This window comes from Pteropus alecto, unplaced genomic scaffold, assembly GCF_000325575.1.
Source record: "Pteropus alecto unplaced genomic scaffold, ASM32557v1 scaffold11, whole genome shotgun sequence".
In the NCBI taxonomy this organism is placed as follows: Eukaryota; Metazoa; Chordata; class Mammalia; order Chiroptera; family Pteropodidae; genus Pteropus; species Pteropus alecto.
In genome coordinates this window covers 15,551,443-15,565,966 of record NW_006431956.1, presented here as the reverse complement: position 1 = coordinate 15,565,966, position 14,524 = coordinate 15,551,443, and the positions used below count along the sequence as shown (strand labels likewise).

The 14,524-nt window shown below is 31.5% G+C and overlaps 1 protein-coding gene across 9 annotated transcripts in view; it reads left to right on the top strand.

Annotated features, from left to right (window-relative positions):
* ABI1 (abl interactor 1) overlaps positions 1 to 14,524 on the top strand; it is an 88,431-nt gene that overhangs the window by 71,152 nt on the left and 2,755 nt on the right. For 3 of the 9 annotated variants that reach the window (XM_025043463.1, XM_006907021.3, XM_006907022.3), the window contains 4 exons: positions 904 to 1,004; positions 5,758 to 5,934; positions 8,955 to 9,041; positions 12,628 to 12,813. In XM_025043463.1, coding sequence (XP_024899231.1) covers positions 904 to 1,004; positions 5,758 to 5,934; positions 8,955 to 9,041; positions 12,628 to 12,813 — 551 coding nt within the window. The remainder of the gene's footprint in view (positions 1 to 903; positions 1,005 to 5,757; positions 5,935 to 8,954; positions 9,042 to 12,627; positions 12,814 to 14,524) is intronic. The other 6 variants (XM_006907023.3, XM_006907024.3, XM_006907026.3 and 3 more) reach the window with 4 other exon arrangements.

The following is a 14,524-nucleotide window of genomic DNA, read 5'->3' as shown; positions in this document are numbered from 1 at the left end:
TTTCATTAACAAGTGATAATGTAATTGTAGAATTATCACATTGGAGAAGAAAAGTAAAAATTTTATCTAGGCAGTGCAAGTCTTTGCCCTGTTAAGTTTCTGGGCCTGTTGAACCAATGATGTTGTTTTTAAAACAAAGTGTGGAGTCTGAGTCTACACATGCACATATGTACATTTACAGACGTGTTTGTGCATACACAGATTACTAAAAACAAGTATATAGGATGAGGTCTTATACCTAAAGGGGCACTAAGTCCATAGGAATTAGAATCAGAGGGAACTTTTAGAGTTTGACAGTAACAACTTTTCTAGAATGCCTCCCACTACTTCACTACTGTCTTTTTTTGTTGTTTCACTCATTTTCCTGAAAATTTCCTGTTTTATCACCATTCCTTGAGATGCGTGGAGGTTTTCCGACTAATTCCAGGCTAAAACTGGTTAACCTTTTATTAATTTCTATAACATCTTGTGCATTTTCTCTTGTGACATGCTTCACACTGTTTTTTAATGTCTCCTTTCCCATTCTCAGCTCTGAGCTCCATGACATCATGGTTATTGTCTGCTTTTATATCACTGCTGTTCATAGTAGATTTTAAATAAACCCTTGTTGACTCATTGCACTATAAGACTTTATTGGTCACCCATTTCTCAGTAGGATGATCTCTTCTGATAGTTCTGAGTACTGTTATGATTCATTCGATTTTCAAAAGATTGAGAAATGAAGTGGTTCTTGTGTTTCACTCTAAGTATTAGAGTTAAAATTGATATTGAACAATTTTTAAAATTTATATATACACATATATATCATAAAGGGCAGTAGTTAATGGCTTTGAGTTGATTGTGGGAATTGTTTTGGATAAATCTTTAGAATTGCTTTTTCACAATTTTTTCTTCTCTTTGCAGTGGAAGTAGCGGGGGGAGTGGAAGTCGAGAAAACAGTGGAAGCAGCAGTATTGGCATTCCCATTGCCGTGCCTACACCTTCACCACCCACTATTGGACCAGGTATGTTATTTATTAATCTATTTTAATATATAGTAGTATTTATGCTTTTTACACAAGTCTGAAATAATTTAGTTTTATTAGATAAAATTATTTGCTAAATTTATGTGATTGTTGCTAGACTATAAATGTTAACAAATTAGAAAACATTTTTTAGGTTAGTTTTTACACAGTCTTTAGGGTTTTACCAGCCATTTCTCCTCACATATAAAACATATTAAATAACTTTATTAAATAACTTTTTGGTCATATTGTTTTAGAATTACTTTCCAAGGGGACTAGTCAAGAATGATATTATTTCGAGAGCAAACCAATATTGTTCATACTCCAACCAAAGGATCAGTGTCTATAATGTGAATTATATATCAGTGTGTTTTGGCATTGCCTCGTAGGCTGGTGTTTCAACTCTGATGTTAGTTTCTTCTGCGACTTCATTATATTTATATATGATATTCAATATATATTTCAGTAAAATACCATGAATGTAAAATGGGATTGTAAAAGGAAAAGTTCTTTTACTTTTTAGATTATATAAAAATTTAAAAAATCATTGCAGAGCATTAAATTAGTCCTTTGATTTCTAGTAAATGAAATGAAGACTTTGTAGTGTTAAAAATATACATTTTAAAAGTAAATATGATAATCAGTACTGTTAGGGAAAAATTATTAGCTTCAAGGATGTTGAAAAAGGAGAAAAGCTACTTATAAAAACAGGCATATTTTATAGTTAATGCAGGTATGAACTCAATGGCCTCTTTACCTAGTAAAATTCTTATTCATTTGAACATGCTTTACATATGGGTGTGTCTCTCTCTCTTTTTTTTTCTTCTTTCCAAAACATTGTACTTTCTTACTGTTTCAGAATGTTTAGTTCTCTTTCTTGCACTCTGACCTGAATTATAAACTATTTTATTAGAAAACATTTCTGTCCCTCCTCCTTCTGGAGCTCCACCAGCACCACCTCTTCCACCACTTCTCCCAGTGAGCACTGTGATAGGTGAGACTGCATAACCATTGGAGTGATTTACCTTACTTTGCGTAATTCATAATAAACTCCTCTGTTAGACTGCTAGCTTTTATAGTTACTAGGTTGTAAGGGGTAATACAAAGGTTAAAGTGTTAAATCTAATTTACACTAATTTCTTCTGGTGAAAGGCCTCTGAAGTTACACAGAAAACAAATATAGAATAACTTCCTCTGTAATATGAAATATTTCTGTGCATTGTTTATAACCATTTTAATGTGGTTTATATTATTTAGATTTGTCTAGGAAAAGTATAGCAGTGATTGTTCAAAAATTTTTTTAAATTAGTAATGTAATATGTTTTAAAAAGTTCTCCTTGATTTGGAACTCCCTGGTATATACAACAGTCAGAGTATTGGAGTGAAGGCAGGGGCAGAAGGAAGAAAAATGGAAAGGAAAATGATGTGCGGTTTGGGGTGCTTTGAGGCTTTCCTATGGATCACAGTTTGAAAAACTCTGATATAGCCCAGTACTTAGTGCATCTGAAGAGCCCATGAAACATTTTTTTCAGTAAAATAACTTTAAATTGTTCCCAAGTTGAGAGTGACTGGATTGAGCATATAGGGAATTCCAAATATAGACTCAATATAAAACCGTTCAGCCTAGAAATACACAATAGCAATAATCTGGGTAGAAATGGATAATGAGATGTTTCAAATAATGAGAGCTGAGTTTCATTATTGTGAAATACAGCCTTCCAGCAACATCTTTTCAAACTTTTGTACTTGTACTCAAAGGAGAAGGAGCAAAAGAAGATAACAAAAGACCCTAATAATAGAAATTGTTGGCAGACAATCCATGTCAAAAAAAATTTTTCCTCAACCCAATTGATCATCAGAAAAATGAAAATTAAAACCACAGTGAGATACTAATTTTTATCCACCAAATGGGTAAAAATGAAGTCTGCTAGTATCAAATGTTGATAAGGAAGGGCAGTGTCAGGGAAGTACATTGCTGGTCAGAGTTTATTAGTTGATACACTCACTTTGGAAAGTAATTTATTAACTAGCCAAGTTAAATGAGTTTCTACCTTAGATTTATCAATTTCATTTTTAAATATTTACCTTAGAGTACTGGTTCCCAAATATGTTATGGGATTCCTGAGGGTTGCGAAGATTCTTTCATGCAGTTTCTGAGATCAGAACTATATTCATAATAAGATTTATTTGCCTTTTTCATTCTCATTCTGGTACTGTGGAATTTTCAGAGGCTATATGACATATGATAAAATCATTGCTTTGATAGCTAATGGAATTTGTATTTGTGGATTCATGTGTTTTAAAGATATATCACTTTTGATTTCTAATATGGTAATTAACTGTTGCTATAATCCACCTCAACAAAAGCTTTTGAGCTTCTCTAATTTTAAGGAGTGATCCCTGAGATCATAAAATTTAAAAACCACTTCTTAGAGCAGTGGCTCTTAGAGTGTGACAGTGACACTCCCCCTCCCCCGACCAACAGCATCTTCATGGTGGGGGAACTAGTTAGAAATGTGAACTCCTAGGTTCCACTCTAGATTTACTCAGAAACTCTGAGGACTGGAGCCCAGCAATCTGTATTGTAACAAGCCCTCAAGGTGAAATTCTGATCAGCGCTGAAGTTTGAGAACCACTGTTGTAGAGGAACTCAGGAACCTTATTTAGGAATGTTTGTAGTAGTAGTGTTAGTAATAGCAAAACTGGATGCAACCGAAACGTCTAATAATAGAATGGATAAATTGTGGTATGTTTTCATGTAAAGCAATAAAAATGGATGATATATTGATACACTTAACAACATGGATGAATCTTGAAAAATAAAGTCGTAAGGAAAAGAGCAAGCCAACAATGTATAATCATCTTATTATAAAAATATAAATTTGCAAAATCTTTATATGTATTATTTAAGATTACCTATGGTTTTTTTTAAAAGCTGTATATGGTAAAAAAAAAAAAAAAAAAGATGAAAAAAAGTGAATGTTTAACACATACCTTTTGGGTTTGTGATCCAGAAGAGGACATATAGGAAGCTTCAGTGATACTGGTAATATTCTATTTCTTGGAGCAGGGTATATATCTTATTTTATTTTTTAAAAATTATGTGTACTTATATATTTTTGTAAATAAGTTATATGATCATTACATATAATTATATAATACATATTACCATATAGGCATATGCATATATATAATTATATGTATAACATATAGTTATATGTATCAATATACCTTTTGGTATTATGGTTTATTTCATAATAAAATTAAATTCTAAAATAGGCATAGTTCGGAAATGCTGAATAGTTGGTTTTGGGTTTTAAATCACCAAGAAAAATAACTTGGATTACATATACTTTTTATATAGGTCAGAGAAATATAAAAGTAATTTTACAGAGATTTCTATTAAAAATGGTTATAGAGTTACTTTTTAGTTTCCTAGAAAACCTAGCTGTCCAAAATTACTCACGAAAGCTTTTGAATAGACTTATTTTTAAAATATTTTTCTATTTAGAAAATGAATATGTGGATGATTTAAATAATTAGTGACTGCCTATGGCTTGGGAGCTCCAAAGTGTTAAATATGAGCACTTCTTTTAACGAACAACCTCTGCTGTACGATTTTATCTAATAACTCTTATGACCTCTAGGGGAGGTTAAATTAGACAACTTGAATGAAAAGAAACGTAAGATGCTGCCTTTTTACATATTCATTGCTAGGTGTTTGGGTTGGGTACAGAGGTTAATCTTAATTCCAGAGTTACCTTTGGAAAATATAGTTAACTTTAGAGGCTTTGAACTTTATTAACCTTTTAAGTATAAAACTTTTGAAATCTTAGTAAGGATGACATTGAATACAATTTTAAGTATTAATACTTTAGTCAGTTTAGATATGCATGATAATTAAAAAAGAAGATTGTTTTGGGTGTAATATGGAAAAAAAAAGCCTTCCAAATATGAAGAAAGAGAATGGATTTCCTACACAAAGCTACCTTAAAATGTCCATATTTTACAGTCTGAATTTTTTTTTAGTTTTGTCAGTTACCAAAAAAAAAATTAAGTGATAGGGAAAAGTATGTTATACTTAAAGTTTGGAGATACACAAGAAATCTGACATTATTTAACAGCTTTAAATCTAGAAGTTGTACTTCTCTTAAAAAATGATTCAACTATAATGTGTTGATACTGCTAATACAATAAACATTCAAATAAATATTGTACTATATGTGGAAAATATGCTTAACTATTAAAATTTTATAGTATAACTTGGATCTGACTGGATGGATTCTTATACTGTGCTTCAGAAGATTTGGTAATGGAAAGGAAGAAGTTTGTATAGTAGATATTAATTAATACATTCACATTTAAAAACTGATGTTTTCCACCAGACTATCTTTTGGTACCTATTTTGTTGCAGAGACACAGTTTATATATAAAGTTATGTGTTCTAAAATGATACAGAAAAAAAGGTTTACATAATATTAGCAAAATACAGTTTAGAATTATGCTAAATTAAAAGGCTTAAGAATGTTACTTATTGACTTTTGCAGCTTTCCACGCTGTATCTGTTTTTCCTTGGTTGTAACTTCAGAGATAGAGCTATTTGTATTTTACTTTTACTTTTCTCTTTATTTTGTGCTGTGGGCTTTAAAGTAATAAATATTTCTTACTGGGAGCCCCTCGCTTGTTCTGCTATTGGAGGTGATAATACAGTGCTCAAGTTCTTTGTTGGTTGCCTTTGACTAATGCTTTTCAGCGGCCCCAGGCTCAGCTCCTGGTTCCCAGTATGGCACAATGACCAGGCAGATTTCTCGACACAACTCTACCACTTCCTCGACATCTTCTGGTGGATACAGACGAACTCCCTCTGTGACTGCGCAATTTTCTGCTCAGCCTCATGTTAATGGAGGTCCACTTTATTCTCAGAATTCAAGTAAGCTTGTGCTTTGCAGGCAAACAGCATCAGTGGAGCTCTTTTTGAAAGAAATTATTTGAAACCGTTATTCTTGCTAGTGATAGACAACAATTGAACCTGTGCTATTTCATGTTTATTTTTGCTGTAGGAAGTTAGTTCTTGAATCATACCATTTAAAAAATAATTGCTTATCACTTTCTCTCAAAAAAAATCGGTCTTAGTATACTTGTATACTAAAATTTAACCTTAATATATTTTTATTACTATAAATAAAACTAGAAAAGAAAGACACTGAAATTAAGCTGAATTTATTCTTATCGACACATTTGAGACTATTCAGTAACAGTAAAATTTAATATACTGTGGACGTTGTTTTTCTTCAAAATAATATAATGAAATTGCTGGCTATCACTTTTAAGCTTGTTAACCTATACTGAAATGAGTTCAAAACCATTAAAAAACATTTGCGATGTCTGCTTATTCTGTCTCTGAATAATTATAACAGTGGGGAGGATTTTCTTTTTGATTTTTTCTGTTCACCTCAAATTGCACATCTCAACACTAACTGCAATCAATGCTTAAAAGCTAATAAGATTAGAAAATAGTTTGGGCATGTAATGTTAGGAAGATCAAATTGCTTATGGTAGTCATTAATTTCACTCTCATATTAAGATGCTTAATCCAAAAAGGAAAAACAGATAAAGAAATCTGAAATGAGACTATTATTCAGTTATTTGTTACTGGCTTGAAGAGGTGATCACTAGGCCTAGACTGACACACACTTTCCCCACATAGCTTTTGTAGCTACTTTCTAGAGCTGTAAGTTTTATTAATTTACTTAAAAAAAAAACACCGACTTCTCCATGTTTACATAGGAAGTTGATTTAAGTTCTTTTTATTTATAATCCATATTCTGAGCATAAATTTTAAAGCAGAACTGGGGGAAAGTTACCTTATTTGTTGTTAGTTTAAATTTTAGAGTTAAAGCTTAATTGTGTTATAGCAAAAAACTCATGAGAATTCAAAACCACTTTAGCAGAAATGTCAGGAGTCTCAAATTTATACAACCTTTTTCTAGACTAAAATTTTCATACAAACTACTAAGAAACTACCAATTAGAATTTTACCTCACATTTTTCCTTGTCTCCTTTGGTGTAGTGGAGAGTAGCTAGGGTCTGAATATTCCACAGATTATCTTATTATTAACCTCACTATTATGACCTGTTTTTTTCATGTTACCTTGCATTTTTAGATCCCATCTTTATGTTTATTATTTTTTCCCTCATTTAGGCATTTAATTTATTACGCAAATAGAGTTTTTGGGTGACTTCCCACCTAACCCTGTTTCTGTAGTTTTATTTTAACAGTATTTAAGTGGGTTGCTTATTCTCAGACAAGACATTTTTATTACTGAATGTCTATCTTTTGGATATTATAAAGCAAATTTAGCCTCAGATTTTAAATATATTACTATGTGTTGTCAAATTAATTATCCTTCAATCTGAGTTACTGTTGGTGTTGTAGTAGTAGATATAAATGTTTTTAGTGTTTTGATGTGCATATTTCTTCCTCTGTCTAAATGTGGTGGTAATGATTAGTATCTGTGCAGTGTAGCTTTTCTTTTTCTTTAAGTACTAACCAGTATGGCCAGTTACTAAGGGTTTTTCTTGAACGGTATTTTTTTAGATTTTGGAAGGTTTTTTTTTAAGTCAAAAACTGTAACATTTTATTCATTTAAGAACCTTCTATATACAGAATATCAGAATGAACTAGGACCAGATTCATAGTGAATGGAATGCTGTTTTTAGCCATACAGTGAATATTATGACACATATATTGCTTTAAGTTATTGCTGCTTTGAACACTGAACCTCTTTCAAATTTTTATGCTTACCAACAAAATTTGTAAATTGAACTAATTGAAACTACCTTTCAATTAAATGATTCTTGGGAACCAGTAAATTGTTTTTCTCTTGTAAATTTAGTGTAACTTTTTGGTGACTACCAGTAAACAGGTTGACTTTTTTGAGCAATCTTTGGCAATTACTATCTTGGTAAAATGAGACAAAGTAGTAAACGTATGTATGTTTCCTTCTAGTTTGCTACAATTTTTAATACATTTGCTGCCCACTTGAGCATTTGGTATTATTTTTTATAAATCATGTCCTCTCCAGAAAGAAGTTGGAATATGTTTCCAGCTACCCAGTGACTTGTTAGGAATTACTTCAATGCAAAGAATTCCATATTTTAACTGTTTGTTAGATCGGATTTCCTTTTTTAGACCAGTGATAAAAGAAATATCACTTTTGAGATAATTTTATCCCATAAAACTCAGTGAACAGTTAATGTGGTATATGGAGTACTCTTACTCCCTAGTAAATTTAGGAGTGATGTCTTTAAAATTGTCAACTTAAAAAGTAATAATAGCCTTGTTTTACAAACAAGGGTTTTTCCTGGAGAGCTGTATGTAAATTTAGATATATAATAAGAACTGTCTTTAAAGGAAACCTGTGATGAATGTAGTTATCTACATATGGGATAAATAGCTATCCTATAACATTTATTTATTTGGGTTCTGAGGTATAACATTACCTGATATCTAGACAAACCTGTTAGGTTATAGAAATATGGCAAAGACGCAATATCCTGGAAATCTCTATCAGTATTTCACTGTTAACTATTTTTTTAATCTTTTCTGAGAATTTGAAAATTACATTGCATGAAAGTGAATGTGATGGTAAATTTAAATCTTCCCCAAACAATATATAACATTAAGATTAAATTAAATGTGCTTTTTAAAAATAAAATTAACCAGTTGACTAAGCACAACTGAGCTTTAGGTTTACTAGTGGGTAATGAACTTGAAGAAGGTTCTGCAGGTTTTTGTTTTGTTTTGTTTTCGTTTTGTTTTGTTTCATTTGCAAACTGTTCTTTGCATACTTATGTTTGTGGTCCTTGTAACTGACTTCTGCTTTTTGTTTGTTTCCTTTTCTTTCCTTTATCTGTTTTACTTCCCCCATACTGTGTCATTGCTACCAGTTTCTATTGCTCCACCCCCTCCCCCTATGCCTCAGTTGACTCCACAGATACCTCTCACAGGCTTCGTGGCCAGGGTGCAGGAAAACAGTAAGTTTGTAAAAACTGAGTTACCAAAGAGTAGAGGCTGTCTCCTTATAGCATGCATGGCTGATAAGTCATCATTTTCCTTACTTTTATTGAGACGCTAATCTTATCTTGAAAATAGGTGCAGATATGTTATTTAAACTGAAGAGCACGGTCTTCAGTTTTTTCTCTTGTGTGCATGATTACTGACCTATATAAATTTTAAAACTGCAACTTTCTTACATATTTACATGATCTAAAACATGAAATCTGATCTTTGCAGATTCTTACAGAAAACATAATCAAACATAAAAATTTAAATTGGATGGAAATTACTAGCTTCCCATAATTATTAGGGTAATTAGTTAGAAAACATTTTGTATTCTGTTGCCAGCAAATTCATCAAGATATAGATAGTTACTCTGTGAGAGTACTGTGAGAGTATATTTATGCAATTGGGACAGGTGTTTTTTTTTCCCTGTAGTTACAAAATTTTTTGGAGAAAGCTTCGCAGCCTCAGATTTTGATAAATGAATAATTTTAAACTTATATGTAGATTCTCTGTTAGAATAAGAATGAATCTGTAAGAATAAGTAAATTACATCTATAATATCTGTCCATATAAGAGTGATAATCATTGTAGAGTCCTCTTCGTGTTTTGGCTACATGCAAGCCAATGAGGATTATTTATGAATATGCAAATCTGTCAGAAATTTTTTAGGTCTTCTTTGAAGGAAGGTGAAAATTAATGAATTTTGGAAATTATTTTGAATACGTAGATATAATTAGGATAGTTTATATTGCTGCCTGATTAAGGTTCTGGACAATGTATAATCCTAGTTATACTATCATAGTGAATGCTATTTGGCAAAATGAAGAAAACCACTATCACGATTATATGCCAAAATAGCTGTTGAGGTTAAGATGGTAAAGTGGTCTAGTGGTAATTTACTTCATTTGAGACCATCACCATGCAAATAAATCTCAGAATGGTTAAATAAATGTGTAATCCGCTGCCAGCCCATCTTCCAGGAGAATACATTCTGGCAAATTCCATCATTCAGCTTTTGCAGACCTGGTGGTAGTATTCTACCCATTTCCTTCTTTCCTTCAGTCAAGTATTTGTTTATTCAGTGTTATGTGCTAGTAGTCTTTGGAACGAATACACATAGTTTAAGACAAAGTTCCTATCTTTAAGGAATGTGTGATTTAATGGACTTTTTATATAAAGCATTGTATTTTCAAAATGTTGAAATTTCTGAGTGTAAACCAACCTTGAAATTTGTTTGAAAACTCTAATGTGTTTAAACATATAAAAATAAGTGAATCTTACTTCTAAAAATAAGTGAGTAAGGTAAATTGCTGGTCCTTATTGCTACAAGAGTTAAAAACTAAGCCAGTTAGACCTTTTGAACTGCCTTACAGCCAAGAATTTTTAGGAACTATTTAAAAATTACCATCATGAATATCCATTTAGTGCGTCCAAAGCTCACTGTCTAGCTTTTTAGTAACTTTTTTTTTTCCCCCATAGAAATTCAGAATTAATGTACATTATTCTAGGCTTGCCTGGTTTTTGCTAAAGAGGGCCATGGTGCTATTGTAGTTCTTTTTACCAAACATATGAACTTGAGTCAGTCAGTCATTCTTGTGCTGCAGAATGCCCAACTTTATTTGGCATCTGTTTTCTATGAAAGCATGTTAGGAAGATTGGTGATAAACTGTGTATTAATATCTTAAATACTTTATGAAGTACAAATTTTCTGTGTTCTTTACTTTCTTAAATATCGAGTTGCACCAACTCAGAGTTGGTGATAATCCATGTAACAGTTAACCTATTAATAAGTGTGTTTCAGTTTAAGACATGAACCTCCAAAAAAATCATCATTGTTTTTATAGCTGTTTATGATTAACATCAGAAAGCATTTTGAACTAATTACACAGGATGCTAGACAAAACATTATACATAGAGAATTAGACTGACCAGATTCCTGCCCCTGTGTATATGGTTTGAAGATAAGCCAGTGTAGATTCATAGAAGTCGAACATAAAAACAGTTGAGTGAAAACATTAAATTAATAAGTTATGTATAAATCAAGAGTAAATGCAATTAGGGATTCAGGCAAACATATATAATTTATATCTTAAGCCAAATTAAGGATATGAGCTATGGCTCTTTGATATCAGGATGGATTCATATGTATTTTCTTCTCACTAGTAATAGGAAGCTTTATGTTGTACTCAAGGGTAAAAATAAAAAAGATCCATGCATTCAATGAAAAAATAAATTGTAGGCGATCACAGTTAGCATCACCACACGGGACTTGTTTTTTGATAGCCCTTTTCATCCTCCAGCAGGATAAAATAGAAATCACAGGATCGAAGTAGTTATGGAAATAGGGCTATTATCTGCGAATGTTTTAAATCTTGATCTCTCAGATATAGTCTCAGCATATTATTCCAAATAGAGTGGAGAAAACTTTTTAAAACCTGTATTATAGATAGATCATGACTACTATTTTTTGATCAGTGTCTTTATCTTTTAAAGAAATGCATGGATTCGAAATTTAAGTGTTAGTTGCATTCAGCTTTGAATTCCCTAATATGGGAGCATTTGTTACCTGGTGTCATAATAGTTCAGTGAACACAGTTTTAGCCTGACATTTTCTCTTTTCACTGTTCGCACTTTTCATTATTTAAATCACACATAGACACTTACCACAACCATTTAGAATTTGAGGTATGAGTTGTTTTTGTTGTTCTGCATGATATGTTACCTTCTGTGTTTTTTTTTTTTTTTTTAATTACTGTCCCACAATATTTTATTTTTTTAAATCTTTGTTGTGGATATATTCTTAGAAAATTGGATCTTTAGAATCTAGTCTTTCCCTCATCCCATGCTTATGTTTTACTAGCAATAATGCAAAAATCTTAGCTTGCTTTTCCACATTACAAAAGTTGATTATGAAAATAAACATTTTTGAAAATATTCAAGATTTTCTAGTTCGGAATTCTCATCTTGTTAAAATTTAAATAAAAGAATAGAAACCTTATACATAAAAGCAGAGCTAATACCACCAACTTTGCTTTTTTTCTCCATTAAAATGAACAAAAAATAAATATCTACCCACTTATTTCTGGGGAACCAAAGATATTAAAAGCTAAAATCAGGGACTTAAATCTGCACAATGAATGGTTATCAAACCATTAATGTAATTTTATTCATAACATTTACTGTAGTCCAAATGACAAAAGTGATATAGGCTTATTTAAGGAGCTGAGCAAAGAGCAACATTTATTTTGACCTGAGCCTTGGAATAAGGATACTTCTTTACTCCTATACTCATTATAAAAAAAAGAAATACTGTCTCCTAACCTCCTGCATTTATTAATTGGTAATACTTCCTAATACCCTTATTTTTAGCTCATTTTGTTATTGCAAAATTATTAAGAGTAGTGAAAGCTTTAACACACCAAGCTTTTATTTCTAATCATTGCATGTTTTATTATAGTGCATGCTGTACATGAATTAGAGCTTTCTTAAATTCTGTTAATTTATGACTTTTCATTTAGTCTAATTTCTGATTCAAATTAATTAACTGAATTTTTTTAGTTGCTGATAGTCCAACTCCACCACCACCACCTCCACCAGATGACATTCCCATGTTTGATGACTCCCCACCTCCACCACCACCACCTCCAGTGGATTATGAAGATGAGGAGGCTGCCGTAGTTCAGTATAATGATCCATATGCAGATGGGGATCCTGCTTGGGCCCCCAAGAATTATATTGAGAAAGGTAAGATTACCTTTGTCATCATTGACACCAAGTCATCATTGAATTGGTGTAAAGGAAAACAACCTAATAATAGAATTTTAGAGCTATGAAGAACATCTAATCCAGTGTTTTCAATCTTTTGTATAGCCTTTACCAGCCAAGATATATTTCCTATACATTCCCAATATAAAGGGAAGAGCCTTTATATTTTAAGTTAAAAGTATATAATAATCTTACATTTGCTTTTTCAAATGACATATGCTTCTAGCTGGAGAGTAACTTCCTTGTCTGCATTTTATAGATGATACAACTCAGGCACAAAAGAATGAAATGATTTACTAGTCATATAATTAGTAAAGATTTAAAACAAATTTTCCATGCTTATAAAGTAAAAGCAGAGACCTTTCATATCTAAATATTTAAAGATATATTGGAACTATCACAAGAAAAAGCCTCAATTAAGGCTTTCAGTTGATCGAGCTTATAAAAGAGAAGGTAATCACTAGAATTTAATTTCATTATAACTCTAATGTCCAAATTTAACTAAATTATCTGACATTCATTATAAGTATCTATTAAGAAATAGTGGGTGACAAAGAAACATGCTCTTTTTAGAGCTTATGTACTTTTTCCCATCCAGTTCTGTGCTATTTAAAAAACGTGTTTCTATATAGAGTTCTGAAAAATGCTTATAATTTAGTTAATCATATTTGATTGCATTTGAAATGTATTGTCTTCCATAGGCTTTATTGGTAACTGACCATAGGCAAGTAGCTGTAGCTCTTGAGACCTGTTGCATTCTCTCCTGCCCAAGTTTTGAATACATGGCTAAAAGTAAATTTGCTATTTCCATTTTTTAAAAAATATTTTTAAACAGTGAATATTCTACATTTCATTCAGGAAGTCTTGAATATTCTGCATTATGTTTAGTGTCTCACATATCTTCAAATAGAGATATGTTGTGGTTATTATGAGAGTAATAAACTTGAATAATCTTGAATTGTTTTTGCCCATATTTTCTGGCTTGGAAAAACAAATTTAAGTATCTGTGGAATATATATGTTGATAAATTTGGAATTATATAATGGTAACAGAACAGGATTTAAAAATGTCTTCGCAAATTGAAATGAGTCTTAAATCAGGGGTCATCACACATTTTTTATAAAAGACCGGATAAATATTTTTAACTTTCTTTAGAAATTGAGGTATAGTTGACATAACATTATTAGTTTCAGATGTACAACTTAATGGTTTGATATTTGTATATATTGCAAAGTGAAATATTTTAACCTTTGCCAGCCACGCAGTCTCTTGTCACAACTCCTTCACTTCACTGTTAGAGCACAGCGCAGCCGTAGACAGCACAAGAGTGAATGGATGTGGCTGTGTCCCAATAACACTTGATATATAAAAAAGGCACTGCCTTGGATTTGACCGTGGGCCGTTGTTTGCTGACTCTATTCTAAATCAAAACGTTGACATTTAGTAGGATTATATTTAAAGCCTTTAATAGTCACCTTTATGATCAAAAGATAAATAAAACCTGGTTTAATAAGATTTCAGTTGAATATATTAATCAACAGTATGACATGACTGTTCCAAAAGCCAGATTCTTAGGGTACATTAGCTGAACTTCAGCCTAATATGTACCAATTTGATCATATTTGTTTATGTTGGACTATAACTATGTCTAATTTTAAGTACCACATTTTAGGCTCTTAGATACAGGAAT